The sequence below is a fragment of the Anopheles coluzzii genome, chromosome 3 (genome assembly GCF_943734685.1).
Source record: "Anopheles coluzzii chromosome 3, AcolN3, whole genome shotgun sequence".
Taxonomy (NCBI): Eukaryota; Metazoa; Arthropoda; class Insecta; order Diptera; family Culicidae; genus Anopheles; species Anopheles coluzzii.
In genome coordinates, this window is record NC_064671.1 from 47,097,479 (window position 1) to 47,125,358 (window position 27,880).

General features: G+C 42.6%; 1 protein-coding gene across 2 annotated transcripts; it reads right to left on the minus strand.

Moving 5' to 3' along the window:
* Window positions 1-1,317: 1,317 nt before the first annotated feature.
* On the minus strand, window positions 1,318-27,396 carry LOC120955279 (tribbles homolog 2-like). Of its 2 annotated transcripts, XM_040375998.2 has the most exons (7): window positions 27,235-27,396; window positions 25,650-25,783; window positions 24,247-25,572; window positions 23,541-23,669; window positions 23,269-23,429; window positions 8,155-8,346; window positions 1,318-3,799 (listed from the first exon to the last, which is right to left on the minus strand). In XM_040375998.2, the coding sequence occupies exons 3-7, from the start codon at window positions 25,006-25,008 to the stop codon at window positions 3,421-3,423; spliced, it is 1,623 nt and encodes a 540-aa protein (XP_040231932.2). In that variant the 5' UTR covers window positions 25,009-25,572; window positions 25,650-25,783; window positions 27,235-27,396; the 3' UTR covers window positions 1,318-3,420. The 2 variants fall into 2 exon arrangements, with proteins under 2 accessions (XP_040231932.2, XP_040231931.2); XM_040375997.2 differs by lacking the exon at window positions 27,235-27,396 and adding an exon at window positions 25,866-26,819 and having other exon boundaries at window positions 24,247-25,783.
* Between the last annotated feature and the right edge of the window lie 484 nt (window positions 27,397-27,880).

The following is a 27,880-nucleotide window of genomic DNA, read 5'->3' on the forward strand; positions in this document are numbered from 1 at the left end:
CTCCGTAACCACGCAAGGAACAACAATGCCCAACCAATTCGAAGTAGAAACGGTATTTGGCTGATTAAGGCCATAGAGCGCATGACCTAGGTCAGGATTCTCCAAACTTTTTAGTTCGCGGGCCGCATTGCTTCGCATATAACGGTAATGAGCACCATTTTGCCGTTGCCTTTAGCTAATGCAAGCTTTAACTCTTCGTTTTTACCAACAGAATACATAATTTTTTTATAACTTTCGATTATTAAGGCTTGGTTAAAGTCTCAAATATCAACTTTACAGTTTTGATGAAAATAATCACAATAATTACTTATTTATATTTACCTTTACAAAGCCATCACGGGCCGCATAACAGGCTATCGAGGGCCGCATGCGGCCCGCGGGCCGTAGTTTGCAGACCCTGGCCTAGGTTATTAATACGTAGATGACCTCTCAAGCTAGTCGACGGACCTTTAATAACTGATATCAAATGATTTTGGCACCATATTGGCCAATATTGGCAAGCTATGTGGTCATTTTGCTATGAAATGAAGATTGTCCGACTTTTACTGGACGGCATAAATTTCATACCTTTTATCACATTTATGAATGGTGTTTCGAGATTTTAAAAGATATCGGTCTGATTTTTTGCATGTGTATAGTTAAAGAGTGTCCTCAAAGACGCGTGAAGAAAGTTTTCCTATAAGTGGTCTAGGGAACTGTCCATGCTGCCGCAAACACTCAAAATACGTGAAAATATGAGGAGTCCGACATTACGTGACCACCACTGTACATTCTATAGACTTAGTTAAAAAGTTTTTAATTATATATTTGATAAAATCTTATTCTAGATGTGGCTGTTGGAAATTTAATCCTGATTATGGGTAACAAAGATTGCACGATATATATTGTTGTAATAAGGATTTCTCTGAAAAATCATTTTTTCGCAGACCACTTCTGTTGATGCCACGGTCCACAGATTGGAGACCACTGGGATAGAGTACGCCAATCAGTAGTGCGGGAAACTAGTAGAAAGAAAGAAGTGACATTTTTAGCACGTTCCACTATGCGTCGTCTTTTCAGTGCGATCGAAATTGTGCGAGTGCTGGTTCAACGGAATCGGCAACATTACACTACATGGTCAGATAAAAACTGCTGGAAAATAATGTTAGCTTCTTTTCCACCAAAACAGCCGTTATGGTGGTAACCGTTAATTACGATACTTTAAACATGACTAATAGTTGTTTTACCTGTTTAATCGGGGTGCAATAAATATGTACAATAAAATGGTTATTAGTTAAATATATTCTTTCATTAGTGAATTGAGTTATGCATATAAAATTTATTTTTAACAAATTTAATTTATTCGTAAAACCTAACATCCACTCTACTTTTGGACATAAGTCGGAATTCCTGTATCTCCATATATTTCGCTGTACACAATTGTTGATAGTTCTACTGGTACTTAAAACTTTAAACAAAACAACGAAGAACAAACGGCCAAATAGCACAGTTTGGATAGTGCAAAACACGCTTTGTTGTGTTTTGCGCTTACCCTCAAACGTAGTTATTAGCGCACGGGATAGAAGCGCGGTATTTCTCTGTCTAGCATACCACCCTACCACTAACTTCGTTTGTTGGGAAGATTTTTTTATTGTATCTTATTTATTAATAGGTATAGTGGCAGAAAAAAATATTTTTTCTTCATTTGGAAGATTTTTGTAGTATTTGTAAATTGCAAAATCTCGTACGTACTCTAACTACTAGGAGGGAAACACCATTACGCATCTACTTTGTTGTATAATAAATCTTTTCATCTGAACCTCTGAACATTGTTCTGCTGTACACAGAATTGTGGTTTGTGCAGCAAAGAGTAATCTGCACACGAATGTTGCAAATTGTCGATGGACGCTGTTGTTGTGTGCTGTTACGTTTGTACATGTACCACACACACACATCTGCACCACTGAATTAGGTGAGCAGTTTGGTGCAAAAAAAAAAACAAATAACCAAAAGTGAAGTATTGAGTGAAGATATCAATTGTATGGCCAGTAAATCATAGAATTGCAGTGGATGTCGTGCAAACTCTGCTGACATCTCTATGAGGAGCCTTGCAAACCAAGTTGAGTATGCGCTAAGACAGTGCTTTTGCTGATAACAATTGATTGCAACAAAATGCAATGCCAGGAAGATTGATTAGGAGAGGATTAATGGAACAAATGCTGAAGAAAGTTCTTGTTTGGAGTAAACTACTACTCTACAAACTTGTTTCAACTGTTTGTTTCCATTTTATCACAAAGCATACTATCGTTATGCCAATCATTTAAGCTTTTTGTTTTTCCTTCTCTGTACTGATTTTCAACATTCATAAGGTTGGGATATTTTTAAACATCTGCCGTGCTAGGACGCAACATTAGCTGTTACGAGCTGTTACTAATAATGGCAATGCACATTTCTGTTAACAATTATAAACCGACATAAACTATTGCAGAGCATGTGAGCACACACTCCCCTAAGCGGTAGCAGACAAATAAAAATATCGTAAAAGCAAACGCTAAAGTACAATACGTGCTCACGCTGTAGTACACGAACGTTAACGTTTCAATTACCTTGTTCATAAATTGCACTAGTGCGGCAAATTAAAAGAAGAGCAAGAGTAAAGCTTTCAATAAATTATTAATCACCTTAAAAGAAACACACCATTATCAACCATTTATCATTCAAAGTTGCTCCACAGTTTCGCTTGCTGACGACGGATCACGTTTTAATGGGCATTGTTTGAAAGTACAAGGAGCAGCAGTAAGTAACTACTGCTTCTCGTACGCTTCTGGACTGCCCGTGTTATCATGCGCGTTGACTGGGATTAAACAGAAACTAGCTACTTACTATGTGTAATTTGTACGAACATCTTCAAGTGGAATCGAATGCCATTGTGAACTATATTTACATAGTAAGTTTAGTTCAAGCGTCGCGAGTGGTGCTAGTTCGTTCCACTCTAGAATTCTCGGGTTTCTTGATTTTTGCTTGTTCTGTAAATGTTAAAATTTTGTTACTTTTTCCTCAAGTTTCTGCATTTATCTTTACACACAACCTCGGTAAGTCGCTTGCCAATGATCGATGATACTACTTAGCTTGGATTAGATTTTTTTACATTTAAAAGTGCGTGTGTATGCCCTTTACATGCCAATCAGCTTGCTTTTCTTGTATCGCTTTATCCCATGTTCACTGCATGACCGTTCGCGGGGATACTAGTTCCACTCAACCGCTATTTATCGTTCTTATAAATCAAACAATCACAGCATTTATCCGTGAAATCCTGAAACAACTAGTCATCTGCTCCAGGCTGGTAATAGTTTGCATCGTTTTTGTGCTTGAGAGGAAGAACTGATCGTCTTTATCGTCCGCTAATGCCCCGGGGTCCCATCGCCGTGCATCAACAACAGTCTAGTTATCGAAGGCGTCCCCCGTAGCGAACGAATAGTGCATTCGTGATGAAGATGAAGACGACGAACTGCCACCACCAATGTCGTTCTCGTCCGTTGGATCGTACCACTCCGGAACGCAATGATCGTCAAAGGCGGTGCCACTACTGCTGGAACGGCTGCTGGAGTGCAAGCCACCATATGCGTGGTCCTTGCTATCATCGTGCAGCAACCATGGATGATGAAGTACGTCCTCTGATGCGATGCGCTCCTCCGGATCCCTTCGGAGCAGTGCACGTATCATGCAGCGTGCCTTCGACGAGAGGCACTCTGGGACAGTGAACTGTCCGCGGCTAATTTTGGCAAACAGTGATGCATGCTCAGAATCGTTAAATGGATACCTGCAATAAAGAAAATTGTAAAACCATAATTAGTTTCTCAGTTTGGCAATTTATTTATTTATTTATTCCATTGCTACGGCACGTATATAGCCGTATTTTCACCCCAATAATGCTGATTTACATTGATCTACAACAAGGTATTTTCTCCTTGCGACGTGCCAGGGGCCTACTCGGTTGAGTGTGGCAATTTTATATAGCAAAAAATGACAATGAAGAATACACTAAAGGTATATTATATCACCGAATCCCTACAATAGAGCTGGTTATTAGGTCGCTCAAAGATCGAATGAAAACGTAAGCTAAACTAAGCACGAGATTAATACTAGCATGCGTTCCTTTAGCTTGATCGAATTCATACGCAAAAATGAACTATAAAATACGCATGGTACACAACAATTCCAACAGACGGCAGGTGGACCAACATAATTGCAGTTTCTGAAAGGACTCCCATTGCAACCTTCGCCAGATGATGAGCATCGGGGCGAAGAGAAACCGACACAAAAGAAGTGGCAATCAGAGAAAAGCATAATTTTCTCTCCGTTCATCTTCACGTCATCCGCGCCAAGAGCGTGTGTGAGCAACGGAAAGAACAGGCCTCAAATGTAACGCATCACTTTTCAAATGGGATATAAGCAAAGGATCTGGATCTGTGGCTGCGATCGTGCATCTGTGTCTTTTTTAGCCTTCGGTAAGATCTTTGACGGTAGCAGAGTAAGAGCGAAACCTGTATCATAGCGAAGCATCTTCTCCTGCCAAACCAAGCTTTTGAATGCAAACGGCTTTGCTCTCGTCTGCTGCAAAGTCCGGTCCACCCGCCGCCACCCTGCCACACCAGTTATTTTCTTCCTTTTCTTCTACATCCTTACACTCGCTTCGTAGTACGGTGCAACAGTGTGTCCCGATGAGGATAACACAGCACAGCCGGCTACGTATCCTTTGCCAGCAACAGGAAACTGGCAAGCAACATGTGTTTCATCATTATGTGCCCTCCTCCTCCTCCTCCTCCTCCTGGCTAACGTACTGCCGCCATCGTTCTCCTCGTTGCTTTGCATCCTTCCTAGGCGTTTATCTTTGAGCCCACAGGCTCTACCGGGATGCCATCACCCGACGCCACACAACACAGTACACACACCAAGAGCCAAAGAAAAACGGTGATGTTTAATATCCTTTCGTCTGTTTTATGGTGTACAGTTGGTGGTGCACCGCTTCTACACCCCTACTGTCCACGGCCAGTGGAAAGATCAGAAGGTAAGAAATGGAGAGGGGCAAAAAAACACACGGCCGAATTGAAGAACAGAAACACATCTGCCCGTTTTTTTACACGGTTTCTTTTCGATCAGTGCATTTCTTTTCATATTTTGTGCCCGTTCTATCGAACCCGGGTCACCAGGCGTTTGACGTACAGGCCAGGGCCCATACATACAAGCATACACGGACTCAAAAATGCACAGATGCTTATCGGCTGTCCGTACACGCACACGCATGATTGGGTTAAGCTGTTCAGGGATTTGAGCTGGATTTTGTTTCAAAAATTATGCATTTTGGCTTCATTTCTGAGAGAAAAAAATGAGCCGCTTCTTCGTTGAAACTACAACAAAGAATTAAACTAATTTTCATTTTTCTAGCAGTGTTGATAATTAAAAAAAAATAGATGCGATGTTACAAATAACAAATCACTAAATTTAAAGCGTGGTGTTTTGGGACACAGCACAAACTGCAAATGGTTTAGCAATCCGCCGTTTACAACAGTTTATCAGTAGCTATTCAACAATATGTAGAAAATGTGACCGAATTCGGTTTGTACAGCTTGTTTCGAATGTAGTTTCAGGGTCATCCGATGGCAGCTGTGATATGATCGCGATCGATCGTAAACGGAATGTTGTCACATTCATTGATATGATTATTTGATCACGATCACTACACAACAGTGTCAACTTTGAAATGAACCAAACAACGCTGGTTTTTTATCGGAATACATTACAACATAAAAACGTAAAACTTGTGCGATTAGAAGACATTTTACGATTTCTTTACAGCTAAATATTGCTGCACACACAAACACCAACAATTTCTTTGCGTAAACATTATCTTTGTGTAATAAAAATGCCCCAATCATTGTCGTTAACGACAATACTAAATCGAACAGTTAGAAATGGGCAGTTGTATAATGTTCACTGATGTCAGTAAAATTGTCTGCTTCCTGGAGTCACATTAGATGTTTTTTTACCTCTTCAACGAACTTTGCGTCGTAAGCAGATGCAGATGCAACCTCTGCTCTATCGCGAATCATCTTTGCTTCGCGAGCTCGTTTTTTTTGTTCAGTGCAACTTAATCCGAGTCTGGACAGCGTCAATAAAGCAAAGGTAAAAAAAGAGGATGTCCGGCATTATTAGGAACGACAAAAGACAGCAGTTCCTGTGCCGGTATGTGTGAATGTGTGCGCGACGCACGTAAATTAAAGCCAAAAACAAAATGTGGTCGCGTGTGCACCTGCCACCCGACGTTGTTTTCTGCGCTCCTTTCTTGATCGTATCCTGCGCTCGGTAATTCTTATCCTTTACCAGCTAAAGGCTTATTTTCCGTCCGCTTCTTTGCGTCTACGCACGCTTCTCTAACATTTCGCTTACGCTTTTGGTCTCAACAACATCTTGTGCTTGAAGAAAACATGGCTCCCCGCTTTTACCCGTTGCGCGTGTTTTGCTTTATTTTCTTTGTGCATCTCCTTCGCTTTTACTACGTTTGGCATCGGCTATTGCCCTTTGGTCAGTTCTTCCCTTACTCCCTTACTCAAGGGTAGCAAAAATAAACGTTTTTGACCGATGATTTTTTTTTTGCTGCTTTTAACGGTTCGTGGTTACTAAAAGTGAATCTTGCGGAAAATTATACACATTAATACAACCTGTAAGTTATCAAACCAAACAACCACCATTAAAAATATATATCTTTGGTTTAAATTTAATTACAAAATAGTCATGTTATTAAAATAGGGGATGGGGTCTGATACTGCTTTTTTGTATACGCACTGAGTTCAAAATCAAATAAACAGAAAGCTCAGTGGATATGACAAAACATATTACAACAATGTCCCTCAGTGAATGAGTCATACACCACAGCGTCATCCTCTATATATTGTCCATCTGCATTGCTAAAGAGTGAGTCAAGACAGCAGCAGATACGTTCTACCGTAAATAATCTTCTCTCAACGTTCAAATTATGCTCGTTCTCTTCTCCGAACTGATGTCAGCACGCCCCACATCATAATGACGTAGTCATAGAATGTTTTTTGGGGGAAACCCCCCTTCCCCTAACGGCAAAGAAATACCTGAAAATACCAGCAGACCCCAAAGCAGACGAACATTTTACGGTACATTTTGGCAGATTTCAGACTCAGGAGTTCAGTGGCTCACAATCACCCCATGATGTAGCGCGCCTTTATGCCGAGTAACAGAGTCGTAAGCATGTTTCAACGTGATTTCTCTCTGCCATCGCGCCGTGGCAATAAACGGTTAAGTTGATGATAATGAAAACCACGGAAACGAACGATCGTAACGAAAGTCAACGACTGGCATAATTCTCTGGGGAGTCATCATCGTGACACCGGGCAAATGCGTTCGAAACATCGTGTTCGGGCAGGTTAGGACGTGTATATTGCAGTCGCATCATAGCTTAAGCGAACACACCACCCTACGGTAAATTTGGTTTGCATGAACGGAATTCCGAACGGATTAGAGAAATGCACTCAGCGTGGAAAGAAATCAGTCTCTTGCTGTAAAGAGGCAATGCTGAGGATGGACACGTGACACTTGTCCGTTATCTTGCTCTGGCAAGGTACTATCGCTCTGCAAAGTGTTATCATCACTTTTGTTCGCTCAACACAATTGCAATGCCGAAATGGAGCAAATCACTGTGCTGATACATGATGAAACATGCGTTCTGTCCATTTGATTAAGCGTACATTGTGCATAGTCACGGGCATAGAAAACAAAACAAAACATGGTAACACACCATCGTACGTAGTGAGATTGCAACTTGTTATTTGATTTGATTTTATGATATTTGATCAGCCCTACAGCGGAGTTGGAGCTCTAAGACAGAATACAGCGCGTTATACGATGAGAATGGGTGCGATAGTTAGAAATACCGTTTCTACTTGTTCGTCCGAACAGATCACTGAACTTATTCATCGGATCGAAATAATCGGAACTACGAAGGCATCTTGGCTTTGATCGCAAATAATCATCTGCTATTATGCCTGCTTCTCTTCCAAAACCACCACAAAGACTCCGGTCGCAATCGTTCGTTCCTGTGTAATTAGGTACTTCCGCATTTAGATTTAGATGTAGTAAGTGCCCTACCTGCCGACCAGCATCGTATACAGTATAACGCCTAGCGACCACATATCGGCCGCCTTGCCAGAGTACGTGGTATTGACGCGCAGGATTTCCGGCGACACGTAGGCGGGACAGCCACGTTTATCCTGCAGCAGATCCTCGGCCGGATCGTCCAGTACGACGGCATCTTCCAGTGATTCCAGCTTTAATTGCGTCCTGCAAAAAGATAAACCAATTACACACATGAGAAAACGTTATGTAGTTGAAGATATATTGTTTTGAGCGATTAAGATAAATAAAACGCTTTTTTATGCGACAGCGTTGGAGATAAAATAAATCTGGAGGTTCTTTGAATGTGAAATCTATGCCATTTAACATTTAGGTAAGGTAAGCGCGTTCAGAAGCACTAATGGTAAACGGTCCAGCTCCTACAAGACCGGATTTGGATCGTTTCTCATACGTCTCTGCAAGACTAACGTGATCACGTGTGTTGTAAATTGAAGAAGAATAAATTGGAGGTGACAATCAGGTTTTTTTAGTCTCATTGTTCGCCACCACACCTCAGGGCCAAATTATAATTAGTGCATGAAACTTTCAACCGCGCATTGTCTTTGCGGTGTCTTTTTCTTAGTTGTACCGAAAATGTATGTAATGCTGGAAAAAGGTCGACTCGAAGGTAGCGTCTCCTATATATATATATATCCTTGCAGTCTATTGCAAAAACACTCGTTATTGTGTAAATAACAATTTCACGACCGCTACCTTGGCCCTCAGGGTTGGCTGGGTCCCCCCGCCCATGTTTCTCGATTGCCTCACTGGCGCGCTCACGTGCTTAGCCGTGGTGCAATGATCATCGTCAATGGAATCACTTTTTGTGACGTTTTTTTTTTTGTTTGTTTACTTTTCTATTAGCTAGTCAGTTTTTGGCGAATTCCCTCTAAGTGACTACTTTCATTCTGCATTTCATGACCGCACTACTGATCAGTCTACATATGTAACTGCCGCCAATATTTAATATTCCATAAGCCGTAAAGTTCTCAAATGCGAAACATTTTGGCCTGTTTTTGTTTTAATGTTTCTCTGATCGTCAACTGAACAGTGTCTTTGCCCCTGAACAAACATACGATCACCAATTTCGACATCTAATGCGAGATCGACACTGCTCCGCGGAGTAGTGGTGGTGGTGTGTCCTCCACGCAGCTTTTGTTTCACACTGAAATTTCATTACCACAGCTACCAAATAAAAAAGAAGATCGTTTCTCTCTTTTTTTGCGAGAGTTGTTTCCAATCGGCCATCCAAAAGGCTCGCTCTATCTCGCTTTAATTCTCACTGTTTTCGCCGATGCCGATGAATGCCGCTTGCCTTCCTTCGATTGTTACTGCACCAAACACACACCGCCGCCACCGTTGCGCGCACGCAGCCACGCGGCCTCACCGTTCGATTATATCCGGTGCCCATTGCCGGCCGCTGCTGCTTTGGCCGAAGGTGAAAACATGCCGGATTGTTGTCATGTAAATGAGCTTCCCCCACCCAGTGCAGCAGCAGCGAGCAAGCGTTATTTGATCGCGGTTTCTACCACCTCTTCGCAGTGGTGGTGCGTCACGCGCCGTCACCTTTACGCTTAAGTGCCCTCGCCACTGACTACCAACCGGACGGACCATCTTCCTTTCCACGGTTTTCCTTGAAATGAAACAATCAAAGGTCAACGCAATGCATACGCGGCTGCCCTCTTCTTTTACTCTAAGCACGTGCAAGCACTATAAAAAAGAATATACTATATATTGTTGGTTGATTGAATCCATCAAACATGCGTTAGAAGATTGGATAGTTGTTTGATGGAAGACCGCCACCTTACCGGAAGCCGGATATTTTGCCATTAATTTGCTGAATTGGGATAGCATACATGCATCGAAAGCGAACGTTGTGTCGTTGCGTCTTTAATATTAATTTTTCGCATAAAAAGGTAAAAATATACCTGCGGAAATACTTTCCGCAAAAATCTGTACGTCCTACGATTGCGTTAAAATTAGCTTTCACGGATAACGGATATACCGAAAGTTGCGTACCATGCGTTCGATTAAATTGTTTTACGATAAATGACCTCGTCCGTGACGATAAATGAATAGCAACAGGGAGCATCAAATTAAGTCAACACTTTGTGCGCAACAAACGCGATCCAGTGTCGTGCAATAATAAAATAATGCAAATGAAGCAATAAAGCATTCGCAATTTGCAACCAAAAAAAATCACTGCACCTCCGACCCACCTATCTCTCCCCTCGTTGTGACAAAATACGGGATGATTATAAATCGCGAGTAAGCCAGCAAACAACCCCAACCACACGGCACGACGGATTTAGCTTGGGCGTTGTTGTAAAATCGGAACGCTGTCGTCAATCGGCATCCGAGCGTACGGCGGTCCTTTAACAAGCGCGATCGAGTTTTGGTGCCCAAGCTCCTTCTTTCTGCTTCATCCTGCTGCCACCACCGCACCGCACCGGGTTGTGAACCTGAATGCTTCGTAAACCTCGACACCACCACCGCCGCAGCATTACGGTATTTCGAATCGAGCGGCAGGGAGCGTACTATACACGTCGAAGGCGAAAAAGCGCGCGCCACGTTTCGCAACATCATGAAATGAATCAAATAAACTGTTACTCACACGGCAGCCCTACATTACACCATACGTAAACCACGGACAGAGGATGATAGATAAGACTGAGGGACGGCACCACGTATCCTTCTTTAGGTATCCTAACAGTCATAGTGGTTAGTGGAACAATGAAAAATTCAAGGACGAATAGCCGAGGCTAACGTTTTGTGAAATCTTTAGAATTTCGCAACACGTTCAACCTTATGGCGTTATATTATGAAACTGCGACGATTTCCATATCTCAAAAAAGCGTATTAAAAGAACATTTTACCACCACCTCAGGAGTATGGTTGGGAGCATGCTAAATAAAACATATTTTGAATCAAATACATTCTACATTTATAACAAATCTCACGACAGTCGAGCATTTCAAAATCACCATCAACGAGTCAAATAACCCTTCGGCCAAAAATGTACAATCTATCGGGCTGTTTGGCAAATGTTCGGCAAAAAATGTCAACAGACACACCTCCGGCCAGTCAATGTTGATCTCTCATGTGCCGCACGCCACCGAATGGGGCACTGCTGGCTGCTCTTTTGCCACCACCCGAAAAGGGGTGGTGGCGTACACACACGTAAGATGCATTTCGTAAGTTTCTTAACCCGCACTAACGTCCCGCCATACAAGCAGGAGCGAAAGGGGCACTAGCAAAAGGGACACAAACATTTTACGCCAGAGCGTACACAAACGAGAGCTCCCAAATCCGCGCGAGCGCGCTACTTCTTCGCGCGTACCATTCAACCAAATTCGAGTAACGCAATTCTACGCCACCAACTGTGCGGCGTCGCCGCCGCTGCCGTCACTATTCCACATGGTCGACTATGACAACGTGTCTCTCCTCTCTCGTTCTCTCCTTCGGCCTCTGCTGGCTCTGTTACTGAGTGCGTCATCGGAGTAGTGGTGGAGTGCGGCAACGTATATTAGCATTGCATCATGCTAATGCAATGCGCACGTGAAAAGGTCCAACCGAAAGAACACGACCCATGCACGTTCGCCGAGTACGAGCAACAACTATCTTATGAAGTACACTTCTTGCCAGCCAGCACCCGTTGTCGTCGTATAGCTCTGCGAACTCTTTTCTAAGTTGTGATTTATATTTGCGCCCTCCTCCGTCCTGGGCACCAGAAGAGCTGGCAGGGTTTTGGAGAAGACGATGATTCGTCTGCGACTATTTCGCCAGCACAAAGTGCAAAAAAAGGCAGAGAATGTTGCAATCATTCACTCCTAGAACGTGGTGAGTATGTAGAAGAAAGTCAATCCTCAGGCGAAGATGGATCCCACTGCGATTACTGTAAATAGACTGAGTTCTGTACGTTTCGCCGCTATGTGGTGGTGCGATGGAAGTATTTCTAGCGTGTTGTCTATGAATGTGTCTCTTCGAATCCGGCGGGCTGTGCTCCGCTGCTCGAGACTACACACGCTCCGGTGCAATACGCTAAATATTGCTAAATGCTCGAATACCATCATCATTCCATTACATCGCTAGCAAAACGCGCAACAGCGCGAACTCTGTGCGCTTAAAGTATGGCTGCGTACATACACCTACGGCCACCTTTGGGAGGGTCCGTCCACCATTGCTGAGTGTGATCGTCGGCACACGCGAACCAACCAACTTGGCGAAATAATCTCGCGAGCGCTCAAGTTCAAACACGCTCTCCCATGGTCTTAGCTGTGTGTATACATGGGATGCGAAGAATCGTGTAGCTCACAAGATATTTCTGACTCGTTTGTGGTTTTGTAATATTCATTCACCATCCGATGTTGTTTTGGAGCCATTTTCATAAGTAATTAACTATGGAGTGTAAAAGATATACTAATACTTGATTTTGTTGTTATATTTTATACAACAACTATTTGCGGCAATACAGTGAAAAAGAAAACAAACCAATCCTTGAAACGTTCATGTCGCGGGTGTCCGATCAATCTACCCAGGCAAAAGGGAGTGTACAAAGGAAAGTATCGAAAACAGCTCCAGCAAATACTGCCCTCCAATCCATGTCGGCCTTTAGTAAGTAAATGGTACTGCGCTGGTGGACACTGATCTGTACGCGTCACCGACCGTGCATAAAAACCACGATCGTGGTCATTACGAGCGAGATGCCATTTTTGCAACGAACGCGCTCTTACTTGCTCAAGTCGGCAGAGGTTATTGACAGTCCAACAAGTAGTATGTGGAGATATAAAGGTAGGTGTTGGTGACTGGGCCACGTCTCGACGCAGTTTGACACATGGGCGAATGTTACAGCTATTTATGGCCGTTGGCGCTTACCACCGTCGTATTGCTCATATGGGTGTGATTTGCCACTTGAAAATATGTTTGCACCCACTTGGTATAGTAGTACAAATACTTTGCAATACATAACAGCTCTACTAAACCAGGAGCTGATCTTAAAACCTAAATGGTTTCTTCGCCTCGATCTTTGCTGCTTTACTGCTTTACTTTAATCATAATAAATAAACTCAGACGCACACTTGTGTAGTGCATTTGGGTCGTTGCATCTCTTCCTGCTTTTGTCATCGGATTATATTCGGAAGCATTATATTCTCTATTTCGTTTCGGGACATAGCGTCTATTATCAGATAGACTCTGTTCCTGTTCCTGTTGGCTTTCAATTCGGTAAGCACTTGAAAACATGTTACGTATCCCGGAATTCATTGATTTCCTGTTCATTATCTAAAATTTCCTGCCTTCACTTCACATCCTGCCACAATGCTATGCCACCCTTACCCCGACCATACCAACCGAGACGTGATGTTTGCTTCCGCACTCTTACAGCGTATGCCGGTGTGGTATACGAAGAAAAGAGAGCAAAGCGTAAAGCAGAAAATCTTGCCAGAGCTTGTACATTCAAAGCAACACAGAAATATGCAATTGCGAAAAACGCTTGCGCTCTGGTACCTGGGAGGAAGAAGCACACTTGGCCTAACAAATTACTACCCCCTAAAGCGTACTTCGCCTTTACGCGGAAGAAAACCTGAGAAAGTTACGTTGTGTTTCAACGAACATCATCATCATCATCAGCAGGTACTATCTCGAGGTTTTCTTCTCTTTGAAGCCAACCATGCCCTATGCGGCCTATCGATAGTTTCACCTTTTCTCTCTCAGGGCATGTGAAAAGCGGAAAGCGGCTCAGTGAAGTCAGATGGATTTAGGTTTGAATGGTTGGGTCTAATTCCTGGTCGGTCGCAGCATTGTGTGCTGGATTTTCATTGAATAGCATAAAACCGTTACACAATGTTTTCAATCAAAAGTAATTTCTTTACCTATTTTCCCTGATAGAGCTAGAGAGTAGTTAAAGTTTTAAAGATAATTATAGTATAACTAACAGTTGAACTAACAGATTGAATGCGATTTGTGAGTATCAGTTAAAGCAAATTCTCGAATCTCTCAATAGTTACCAAATCATTAAGTTGCCTGTTCTCACTCTTTACTAGTGTTGTGTCTAGTAACCAACGTCGAATTTAGTAGCATTAGATCGTATAATTGTTGTCTTTACCAGCCCGAAAACGAAAGTCTTTGATGTTATGATCAACAACCAAGCTCACATAAGGTCTGCAAAGAAAGGAGTCTCCAAACTACGGCCCGCGGGTCCACCGAGCGCTCGGACTGCTGCACACACAGTTTAATAATCAATTGCATTCGTTAAGCAATACATCAACGAACGGCCATGAAGCAGTAGGTTAGGTGAGCAAAAAGGAAAACCCACACCGATCAAATGCTCGACCGACCGACCGGCATACGAAACGAAGTAGTCACATACGGAAGATAGAAGAAAAAGCACACTATTGCCAATCACAGTGCGTTACATATATTTTCAAAACGTTGGTAGCCCACATAATCTGCAACGCACTTTGAATTATTTCCCGTTCAGTCACACCACACACGCATACACAAACGCACTACGCGATGGCAACAGGGAAGTGAACGTACAACACAACGTACAGCCTTTCGCACTCTCGTCTTTCTCTCGTTAAATCTCCGAGCACGCCCTGCCTGGGTTGGTGAAAACTGAACTCAAAGTAAATTGTAATCAAATGCAGGTGCAGCTAGAAGAAAGAGGGATTGGATGATAGTTTTTACACCACGATCAGCTATGCAATTAAACATTTTGCCAGTGTTCATCTGTGGCAAGCTAACAGTTTTACGTGAACATAATTAATTACAGATTAGGTGATTGGACAAGCAATAAGATAGATTAGTTTTGAGTTATGCATATTCATAAAGTATGAACACATTCTTTAAAACTATTTTGATCATTTTGACGAACAATCTGAGAATGCAAACTGTATCCCCATGTAACTCTTTGTCTTACTGGCTTGATCATGTCATTAAATGGCACCTACAGCGGTCATCCAGTGGTCCATAAGATCATAAGACACTATGAATTCGGTAATTATGCTAGTGGTACAATTCACATCTAGATCGATCCCCAGTATCAAGGATTGATTATCTAGTAAGTTTATATCAGTCCCTATAGCTCAGCTACCGATCATTACATCAAGAAGGTCTATAGTTTATGACAGTTTGATTTCCATTTTTCTTTCAATTTTCAAGTTCTACCGAATTTTTATGATTAAATGGACCTACTTTAACATTTTATAGACCTATTTCCTACATTGTGTCAGGTAATCTCCATACAAAAAATAAACACATTCAATCGTATTGTGCACATCTGTTCAAAGCTCAAGAACTCCAGTAATGTTAAAATAGAATGCCGGAGTTGTTTCCATCTCTTGCTTCCACGACCTTAAAGGTAATTCATTTTGTGAAGAACTCTTCATATTCGCTTTTATATCGATAGCTACCAGCGTTCAGGTAGATCAATAGGAACTCTGCTCACATCTTAGGTCGCTTATTCGCTTCGGGTTCATGATTCTCGATCAAAATAGGGCATCATATAACGGCAGACGAAATGCCTGCCGCAAGACAAGAAACATGGGCACGTCTGCCTTTGTCACCCGCATTTTGCCTTTTTCTGGGTCCCAATAACCAGGACCCTTCCATTAGATCATTTAGTCAACCGTGTCCTGGAATTCAAAAAAAGGATCTAAAGATTGACGAAGAGAGAATGGGAAAGGGAACGAGAAAAATCCTCCCTCAACATTCATATCCTCGCAGGCACATGATCGTACCAGCAACATATGGCAACGGTGAGGATTCATACGTTCAAAGCTAGCGCACTGTCCTATTGCTGAACAGAGCAAACACCGGTATGTGATGGTAACAATGCCTACCTTTTTTATTTCTATGCAGTTCCTGGGTTACCGTACTGATGTGATGCATCATACGGTTTCCCTTGTTGAAAAAAAAAACAACAAGATGAAGGTGCTGTTCCTGACCTCGAAGGACTCAGGTAGCAAAAGTTTGTAGCATTCATACGAATGAGCAGAAGGAATGAAAGAAACGTTTTCTCAAATCGGTTATCGAATGTGCACATTGCACAGTGTAAGGTTAGGCGGAAGCGTGGCTTCATAAAACCGAAACCTCATCCTTCTTTACCACTGTTTGGTACATCGCATGCAGAAGCACATAAATTGTAGTCCCATAAAATAGAATACACCATGTGCAGCAGAGCAGTGTTGCACTGTGCAAGACTTGTAGTTCTTCTTTCAGGACTCTCGCCGGGTGCGTGCATTCCACGCAGTACGCCAATGTAAAGTATTACAAACAAGCAGCCTGTGCTATGAAACCCAAACTGTGATCATTCTCTGCAAGCTTTTTGAAGGTAGTAGCATTGAACATCTGCAGCCGCCAGGTTCCTACATCAGCGAGTAGGAGCGACTTTCTGTTTATCGAAACGATCAGTCGGGAACGGATCAGAGCCACAGAGTACGATATTATGTATGTATGTATGTGCGGGAACGATCCGAACAAATACATATGTGGGTGGTTTTTATTGCTGCAGTATAACCATTACGGCAACAGTAAGATTTCTATCCAGGATTCAAGCGATAGGATTTGTAATTTTTTCCCACGGGTTCTGTTCTCAACCACTATTTGCCTTTAACCATTATTTCCTCCTCCTTCTCTTGTGATCCTGAGTGATGTGGTGAACGAACTTACTTTCTATTCGGCCATCTGCGTTTCTAGCTTCTCGCATCTCGGAAGAGATTTTAGAAGAAAAAAACTATCATATTGACAAATAATTCAGCATATAAAAAAGTGCTGCTAGAGTTCAAAGCACTCAGTGCACCAAATGAAAACGGTGTGTCATATTTTCGAATTAATTTGAATCACTTGTTAAACTCCAAAACGACTTATAAATCTTCTTGAAACGATTACCCATAATTCATTTAATTTTAAGAAGTATATCACAGATAAAGTTGCTTTAGGTATACGCATATGAATTGTCTTAGAATAATATGAATAAGGATTGTCTAGTAAAAAAAACAAACAAACAAAACAATCCACACATTCGATTTGTAGCCCGTCATTGTTACGCTATCACCTCTAATCGAATAAGCGCAGCTGAACACATACACGGCTGGGAGTTAATTACCTTAGATAGCCTATATTTCGATTCAATTAACAGCGAGATTGGCGAACCACAAACAAACCAAGTTTGTCGTACACATAAATTACATACGTATCAACACACACACGCTCTCACATAAGCACACACTAACGTGTTCTGCGTGTTATGCTTTGAAGTTAGTTGTCTACTTATTAAATTTATGCTTATTGAATTAAGCTTATCTAATTTTCTTTATTTCACCATACTTTTTCCTCACTTTAATTCAATTTGGAATCGACACTGCCCTTTCGCGATCGTGTTCCAAGAGCCCTCCTCTCGTACCACCTCATTTCGCCGTACCTTTCTAAGCAATTCATGGACAAGACTTTATTTACTTAGTAGATGAGGTAATGAGAACGAACTAATTGCTGTTAATCTAATAAATAACACTCATCGGTTTGCTGAAGAGTAGCTTCAACAACATTCGAAGGCATATAGCGCATTCTACTTAGAACTCGGAAAGCATGCGGCGCATTGTAGTTCATCGTCTAGTACAACGAATAACAAGCAAACCATACATTATCCGTTTGTGAGAGACATTTCTAACAAAAAAAATCCTACTGGACTGATGGAAGTAGTATAATATAGAATAATTTATCGACGTGTATTCGTATTCAATCTTATTTTTAAATCATTAAACCAAAACTAACTCCAAGGTTATTCTACTAAAGAAAACTAAGGTTTAAAAAACAATTATGCATCTTCCACTAAGACGAACAGCAGCCCGCAAGCATTAGATACGGATCGCGACCTCGACTTATATGACTTATTCTTTCTCTTCGTTGGATTACTACACAACCACGCACACCAACTTTTGGCGGCCTGAACACAATCTTGGTCATGGTCAAATATCTCTTTCCTTCTCGCGGCATTGTGCCACCTCCCTTTTACTAGCAGTTTCAGCTGATACGTCTGCAATTGTTGTCTTCAAATTGTTCTCTTCTTCAATGTCTCGGAGGTATCGTGGGCAGAGAGTGGTCGGAGGGCATCTCAGCGATTGCAACTACAGCTTCAATATCCGCCCCACCATTGACACCAACTGGATGGTGTGGACAAATGCCAGACGAAAGGCCTTTTCGGTGGTCTTGATCTCGGTCAAATGCACTCCTCTCTTTGGCAGACTGCAAGCCCCACCACATCATGTCGTAGCTCATAGGAGACCTTCAAATCGAAAAACCGAATTGCTCCAACATTGTTGGTCATACAATTGGCATCCAGAGGGAGATGATACTGTCCTCTGTGTACGTTTTCTGAATACGAATGAATAAACCAATGTAGGATTGTTGCTATAACAGCCATAGAGGTGGTGAAATTAATTAATTTTACAAATTATGAATATTCTACTATATTTACTGCACTGCTACAGCACACAGCATACATTAATACTCTGTATCCAAATTTAACTCATTAGGATTGGTAATATTACTAGAAATGTATTTAAAACATTCACATAATACGATCAGCCGCGATGATAGTAAAACTAAACACTGAACAGATTTTATATGAGACATTCATTTGATTTTTGAATACATCAAAATTGCATCATGCAGAGTCTGTCCTTCTAACCAATCCTCACCTCTCTGCTGACCATCTCACTCGTTGTCATTGCTCCGGGCGCCGCAGTGTAGTACCAGCTTGTTAAACTTAATTTATTCAAGGGTACTAATTAGTACACTCCGGCCACTACCTGCCATCACTCAGCTTGGTAACGCACTCCTCCTCTTGTTATACACCTCAATATAGCCGCCGTCGAAACAACCGCAGCAGCGAAGGTCAGTTATCGACATCATCGTACCGGCCTGTTCTGGGTGTTGTGCAATGGCTCGAACCAAACACACACTCACACAAACACACACCGAAAGTAGCAGCTCCACCCGCAGCAATATATAGCTGGATCAATGAATCCGCTTGATTCGAGTTTTAAAAACACCCAAATATACTTTACAATCTACTAAACCCTACAAATTTATTTCTTGTGTTACCAAAATGAAGAGACCACGTGTCCTAATACAGAAAATGTAACAACAGATGGTTGCATAGAGTATCGCGACATCGTCCGTCTTACCAACTACCCTTGGGTGTGTGTGCTGGCGCTTTTTGTTTCGCATGTTTCAACGGTAAAGATCAACTTCCATTATTTGAAAGAATTGCGAGATGTCGGTTTACCTTCGTGTCGCGATTGCGTCCCACTCTCTCTGTCTCTTTTTTCTTTTGATTTCGTACGCCGGCGTGCTTCCTTGCTCAATCCTTCGTCTCCCTTCCACTATGCTTCGTTTGATCGAACAGCGTAGGCAAACACTACTACATACTAGGGGCGCAGAAGCGTGGTATTAGGTGAGAAGATTATGCTGAATGCCACCCAATCGACAATCTAGCTGCCGCGGCATCCTCTTCTTCCTCCTACTCCTCCTCCTTCTCATGCTGCTGTTTCAAACGAACGCAGACGATGCAATTGACCTCGGTATACTCCAACACACCGGCACACACGTTCAGAAACTGAACGCCGTTTTGTTCACTACTACAGAGCTTGGTAGTGGTCTCACATATCCGAAGCGAGTGTACGCGTTTTCGCGCCGTGGCACAACACACCAACAACGGCTTTTTCGTTGCTTGTGGTTGTGCGCGTTGGAGCTGCTGTTGTCTAGGCGGGCAGCAGCGCGGAGTCTGTCCGTCGGTTCGGTGTGGTGTCTCTCTATTGGCATTGCGATAACTTTGACGATCGTTTGCGACGGCGAAACCGCTACACCGCGCATCCAATGTCACGTTGCAACACGTGCTAGCCTGCTTTAACCGGTTCTTTTTGTCCCTGTTCAGCTCTATTCGATACCGAATCTATCTTCTCACTCCTTGTACCGATCTTTGTATATGACAACGCTTATGTTTTCTTCTATTGCACTGTTCTTTTTGCTTTTGCGTTTAACAAATTTTATTAAAACATCATTTAAAATTTAAAGTATTACACTTAAGTAAAACTATATCCAGTGTGGTACGTATGTCATATTACCTTATGTCATTCTAAATCATTCACAAGAAATCGACAAAGTAAAACTTCGCAGCATACCTATGGCGTGAGCATATTTGCCATCAATAAACCACGTTTCATTGAACGACATTACATACACGTGCTCCGATTTTCAGACACCTCTCCTATTCGCGCCTCGTCTCTCTATTACCACCACTTGCCATGAAACATGATTTCCATTACGATTGCGACTCTATTTCCTCTCGATTTCCCGTCCCTTACATTTACCGCTTCCCTCCCTGCTTATAATGGTCTGTTCACTGCACTACCACTATACTGGGGCCACGCTATTGAGGTCATAGAGCATATGGCCAAAGGCAATGCATTCAGCCAATCCACCCAAAACCCCAGCATCGGACTACAACTGTATTGTGCTTTGCTTTGGGTGAGAAAAATAAGTAGCATAAAAAAAAACCAGAGTAAAACAGAACCGTATGTCCGCCGTTAGCAAGCCGCACCCAAGGCCCACCTGGACAGCACAAGCGAGCGCTTAACGAGACAAAAACGGAGCGAAGAGGAAAGGACACAACCGCTCAACCACGCGGGAAAGAATGAGAGAAAAAACCCGCATCACGCTCTCATTGGTGGTGGCCGGTCTGTTCGCATAAAGGCTACAGACTCATTGAACCATAGTTTTCAAGGTTCCGCTGTTCCAGTTTACTACCCAGCAAAGAAGTAGCAGTGGAGGTTTGCAATTTGCCAACTGGTGGAAAATAGTAGCGAGCTGTCCTCATAAAACAATAATCAGAACAAACCAAGGCTGGCTATGTAGCGAAAAGGGCCAATTGCAATTTGCTGTGAAACTCGAAACCCTGTTCTCCCAAAATCTGAGTTCATAAAACCGTAGGATTTCACCTCAAAACAGGAATCTTGTTTTTTTTTTATTTTGCTTAGTTTCTTCTGCATGTTGTGCGAACACGCAAGCGACCTGTTTGAGCGGCGAACAAAATAATGATGACCTTTCACGGTCTAGTGAGGGAACGAAGGAAGAATATCATCGCAGCACGCGCTTAGAATGACTCCCAAGCGACGCGTGTTTAAGTACCAAAAGACTAGCTCGGTTCACCGGGTTTCGACCGGGGTGAGAGCTAGGTAAGCAGAAATGCGGTCCCCTTTATTGCTCGTTGTACTACAGCGCCAACCGAGCCCTTTGCTCTTCCCTGACACGCGCACAGTAGTTATTGCGTACATACCGATACATATAACATGCAACACGTGGCAGCGGCAAATTTTATGGAAATTCCCTACACTCGGTTTTAATTTGCTTCATAAAGACACATATAAACCATACATAAACCCTAGCAAAGAACTTTGTTGACCCTTGCATCGTTTCTACCCGGCCGACTCTTTGCTTTTTAATTGGTCAAAAAGACGTCAGTGCAAAAAAATGGATTGGTTTGATTTGGTGGAAGTTTTCATAGAACGTGTATATGCCGCTTTGTGTAAACCTTTCGCTTGCCCTTGGGTGATGATCGTTGTGGTTGAATGCGTGCTCAATCGAGAGCAACTTGAAGAATTCAAGACATTACGTGATTGATTTGCATTAAGAGATATTTGCTAAGCATGAGCAAACATCGATAAAAAACATATTTGCATCACATTTATGTATATAAAGTTATGTACTCATCAGCAGTTCTGTTCGCAATTTACAATGAAATACTATCAAATTTTTTGAAATATTTTGAAAATTACATTTTTTTCAACAAAACATTGGGATGTACACATTAGACATGTTTGTTTGTCTTATATTGTCGCGCACCCACGAGTACTATTAGTATACGCTTATTTTATTGGCTGACCTCCTTCTTCACTACATACAAGATCACTGCTATTGCATTGCAGTCCAACAATACAGTCAATTATGGTATAGCACAACTGCTGCTCAATCTGAAAAGCCACACACATTGAAATTAACTCCCAGCTGTCTGTGTTTTGTTGCCCAGCAATTATGATCTGATCAGTGCGCAGCAACTTTGCGCGTGATTGACACACTTTAGGCCACAGGAAGTTCATGAGGTATACATTTTGCATCACTACCTAAAGACTCCCATAACCTTCGCAGTGGGACAATTGACTGGTACTGTGTGCAGGGGACGTTCCGTCAAACTAGCAAGCAAAGAAACGGCGAAATTAGTCCCAACCGCAAGCACCAAACAGTCTGGTCTCGATAAAATGTTTTTGTCTTTGATAAGCGTAATCTCATAGCAAGTTGCCAAATGAATAACAACGCGCACACTTCCCTAACGTGGGAACTGTTCGTGCTCGTATTTGTTTCCATATTGTGCTTAAGCGCAAACGCCTTCAAACCAGCGAGCACATTTCACCGGTCGTGTTCTAGGCATGTTGTCTTATTGAATGAACACTTGGCACACAATGTAGGCATATTTTCGCATCTAATTGTTCGCAACCGCTCATAAATTCAACTTACTACACAACAATGAATCATTTCCGGTGTACGTTATGGGCAAGATACCGATCGACAGCCTAAAGTAGCACATTTTTCCTGCCGCAATGCTCACAGGTCAGCACAAACTATGGCGAATGATGTAAAAATAATTCTTGTTACTTATTTAATATGACGCTTGTCACTGTAACAAGCGACATATTAAACAAACACTTAAAATCCTTTAGTATAAAACTGGTTGAGAACATTTGGCTATTGCCATTAGGAAACCAGTTCCATTTACAATCCTCCTACGACACGAATAAAACATGCTGCCTCATGCTTTACAAATCTAACCTTTCGCACGCGACAACGATGCAAAAAGTTATCATTCCTATCCGGTTTCAACTGTTGTTTCATATTCTAGCTCCGTTCTTTCGCTTCATTTATGGTAGACAATCTCCCTTCGTTTCGATGCGCCCACCAGAGCGTTTCTTAACCAACGAAGGCGAAACGACGAAATACCTTCTTCAACGCAAAACTTTTTCAAAGTCCTTTACTTACCTTTCACGGTCAGCAAATACAAACTTCCGCAACTTGAGATCTCGCAAGACAATGCCCTGCTCATGACAGCTTTTGACTACTTCGCACATTTGACGACACAGTCGCCGTGCTTCCGGTTCACGAAGCCGCTTACGCACGCGTACGTAAGAATGTAGATCACCCTATAGATTGATGTAAGGCAAATGGGGAAAAGACAATAATTTAAATTAAGACTCCGATCTTGCCTGTTTTAAACTCTGCTGGAGACTGGTTAAAACTAAGGTTTCACTTACCTCGGACGGACTGTACAGCAGATAGGTTTGATTATTCCCTTGGATGACCTTGTGCAGCGAGTTTACGTGTCGATGACCATCCAGGCGGAAATGTGCCGTTAGCAGGTTGGAACACGGATTATTTGCAATCTGAAATTGGATTTAGATAGTTGAATGCATGCTGTGTTGTGTGCAATAAAAGCTGTTACCCTACGAGTGCTAACCATATTATCTTCTCCCGATACACCCGGTTCTTATCGGACTACTTTTTAAATTTAGAAACTTGCGAAGATAAGCCTGAGCTATGTACGCATTTACCAAGGTGACGCAGCTTCATGCGACGCAAAAAAGAATGATTCATCGCTGTGCACAGCAAATACAGGTTTTTGTTTTGTTATAAATATTTCGTGTGTTGAGTGTCTAGGGCATTTGCAGGGTAATATAATGTCCAGGTATATTCTACCAACATACAAACCGCATATAGGGTTTTTAATTAAAATGCTATTAAAACATACTCATTGTTTCGCATTTAACATTTATGGAGGCCATATAAAACTTAACGGCCTTCAGTCTTAACGACGATAATAATTTGACAAACAATTAGTCCCAGGTATGCACCAAGCACAAAGATGAACAATCGTGATGCGATATCGTAAGAAATTGTCCTTGGAAATTGTAACAGGTAGCACGCTACAACTAATCAACACATGATAGTTACTTAACATACCTTGCAGACGAGCTCCTCGTGCGACTTTATATCGTAACACCGGTACAGATTGTTTCCTTCGACCGGCTCCATCAGCAGGTACCGATCGACAAGTATAACCGCATTTACCGGCGGCGGCGAAACGTTCGCCGAGATGGCATCTCGGATCGGGTACGAAATTGCCGAAGCATTGCCACTGCCGTTGCTACCGCTACTGCTACTGCTGCTGCTGCTGGACGAGCTCGAGCCATCATTTCGATACCGGCAAAAAGCGGGAGCAAACGAACTTCCGGAAGCCGCCTGCTGCTGATGTTGCAGATGCCGATGCAGATGATGATGGCTCGAACATTGGCGATGGTAGGGACACTTTTTGTGGCTGGAATTTGAACTGCCGCCGCTGCTGCTGGAGGACCCACTGCCCCCACTATTCCGCCCCTGCTCGCTGCCGTGTCCGCTCGCTCCCATATGAGCGGAGAGCAGACGATTCAATATGGCCAAGTTGGAGTTGGCTACAAGGGACACATTCACATTTGGTGCACCGGTTGAACCAGCGCCTGCATCAGGATCCACACGAACTGGCTCGGAAGCCGAATCCGATACGCTTGAAGCCCCAGTTAAAATTGCTGCTCCATCGGAACCGGCTACATTTGCCACCAAGGGGGTGAAACCAACAGATCCACCCACCTGTTCGTCCGGTTTGTGCAGGAGGGGTAGTAACTCATTGATGTGCACCACCGGGGCCGATGGTGCGACGTTAACCGTGGTCGTATTATGTGTATTCATTTTCTGCACCGTGCACGATGCCGCGATAAAAAACACTAAAAGCTGCGCTTAGTATAACACTTGTGGAACCGTCGATATTTATCCGTGATAACACGCACTTAGATTTAAGAATCTCAACAAAACTTAATAACAACTCAAATTCTAACACAATAATCAACACTTAAACACTACTCTTTACACACAATCAGGAACGTGCTAGGCTTGTGCTATTTACACAAAAGATCCATCACCTGCAGCTCACTGTATGTGTGATTTGCAAGCTTTGGATGGTTTTATCATTCCCGGCTCATAGATCCATTGCTACGCACGGCATTTCCTGGCGATACATATTGTGAACTGAATTTTAAAACCGTTCTGTACTAGCTAATTCTATGCATTCACTGCACGACGAACACCTTTGTATGACGGCGATACACACAGACGGGGAAACGAACTTTATACACACATTTTCGCGGCTGCAAATACGCGCACACCAACTTTCAACGCGAAATCTAATCGCAAGGAAAACGAAGGGTACACACAACAAACTGCCGCACGCGCTTTACCTTCACTATCAGGCTGACGCTACAACAGATACAGAGAGGACACGTCATACGTTATTGTAAACACGTTGTTTCACGATTATCTCCTTGGTTACGCACGTTGTTGCTCCTTTGGAAGCGGCATTACGATTAAATTTCCGGATTAGGGAAAAAAGCAGCCGAATGAACTTTAGTTGAAGCCGATGGTCACAGGCTCGGTGCGATGAATGATTCCAGAACGTTGGCTCATGGAGCTAGGGAAAAGAGTACAATGGTTAGAACAAGCACGGTTCAGCCAACCAACACCCTGTTGATGCGATATTAAATGCAGACAACCGATCAAGTAGTCGCAATTCCTGCAATGGCCTCTTGTGGTGCCACTGCAGGAACGTGACGATTCACAAGTATCGATTGATTGCAATCCCGGAATTCCTGAATTTCACAACACACTACTACGTTTGCGGAACGACTGAAGATGTGTCCGTGTCCATTTGTACGTGCTGTTCAATGGCCATGGCGCAATCCCCTTTTCGATAATGGTATGACGACGGTTGGTGGTTCTTCTGCTGATACCGATGGACGGGGGATACAAAGCGAGTGAAAAAAAACCGCAACAAACACGACCCCTTATCTTATCACCATTATATTCATTTTCTTGCAACTCTGGCCCAGGATTGTCTCCGATCGACGTGGGGTTTTATCGCAACTAGGTACACTAGAGAAGAATGGTGAAATTTTTCACACTTCACATTTTCCCTATTTGTACGGGTTTTTCAATGACAAACTTATTTTATCAAATCTTCAAATCCGAATGGTTTTCTCGGCCTTCAACCTGCAGTGGAAAACTAACGAAATTGCTGCTACACTGCACTAACGTGAACACACATTTGCGGACACTCAGCGGCTGATCTAAATCGCAGAAAGATCCGGTTGCCTTCGCTCAACCCAGCGATGCCTATGGAAGGGTGCACTCTGTAACTATGGCAACGCCACGAAACAGGTCATCCAACGGAACTTATGAACCAACGGCTGTGTCACGACTGCCGCTATTTTTCGTTGCTTTCACTCAATCTTTCTCTCTGGTCAATCTTTCTACACTGGTACATTCACCTAGCAGCACAGTTATTTGCCATTTTTGCGTTGAACTGCAATGTATCGGAATATGTTCTCCATACATTGGAGCACGACAATTTGCGTCACTAGAAATAGATTTACAGTACCCTTAAATGTGTATTAAAAAGACACGAAGCAAATATTTTCTGGTTTTATACACACTCACACGCGCCGCACGCCATTCGGAACACGTATTGAAAACAATTTTTTTATGTTGAATTTGTTTCGCCCTTATTTCTATACATTCACAAGAGCTTCACCAGAAAGAAAGAAAAAGCGTCCGTGCTAAACAATGAAAGACGCGCTTCGGCCAACAGCACAAGTCACCCCTCGCGCAAAAAAGCGTTTTAATTCCTTCACAAACACTCTTCGAAACACTTCGCGGAAAGGGGACACAACAGATTCTTTATGCTGTAGCAGGTAAGCGTATTTCACAATTGTCGTTCTGTTCCATATTGTACGAAAATCATTCATTAAAAATACCCACTACATTTCACAACACCCATACTATGGCACAAGCTACTGATACGCAACGCTATTTACAAACACATATTCCTGTGGCTACAACAGATAGCCAGTTTCACAACATTACCCCGTATGGTACTAGCACGCAAGGCCGACGCAAAGGCTTCAAATATACATCTCGGGACACAAAACTCTTCTTTTAATAATCGAAACCTCGGAACTAGTTCACAACGCACAACATACGCTCCGCTCTCGCTGGCTATTATACGCAGAATAAAAAAAATCATTCCAACACAGCCGATTCTCGTTCATCCGGGGCCCCGTTGGACAAGGCGAGGGTTTTTGACGTTCAAAAATAGCTGCATCTCGCTCATTTTCTCTAACCATCCTTTACTCGCCAGCCATGCTCTAGCTCGATTAGTCGTACCGTCTCTTTCGCGCACATGGACGCGTGAAAATGTATACAACTTGGTGGTTGGTGCGGAATAGAAGTGCTCAATTTGTTGATTATTTTGAATGAAAATCAAAAGATAATGGGTACACGTGTTATTTTATTAATAGCAGAAAGGTTTTACATTACTGTGCAACGCATAGGATCGCCGTTCATAGTGCTCGCACGCCCGCAGCTGAGCGAGATGTTTATTTATTTCATATATGTGATGTGAGAGGTGATGAGGCAAAACATCAGGCGACAGGTAAGTTTGCTAAAAAATGCTTGATTTTAAGCATTAGACGAACAAGGCGCGCTCTTCTTTACCTTGCAGATTAAAAAA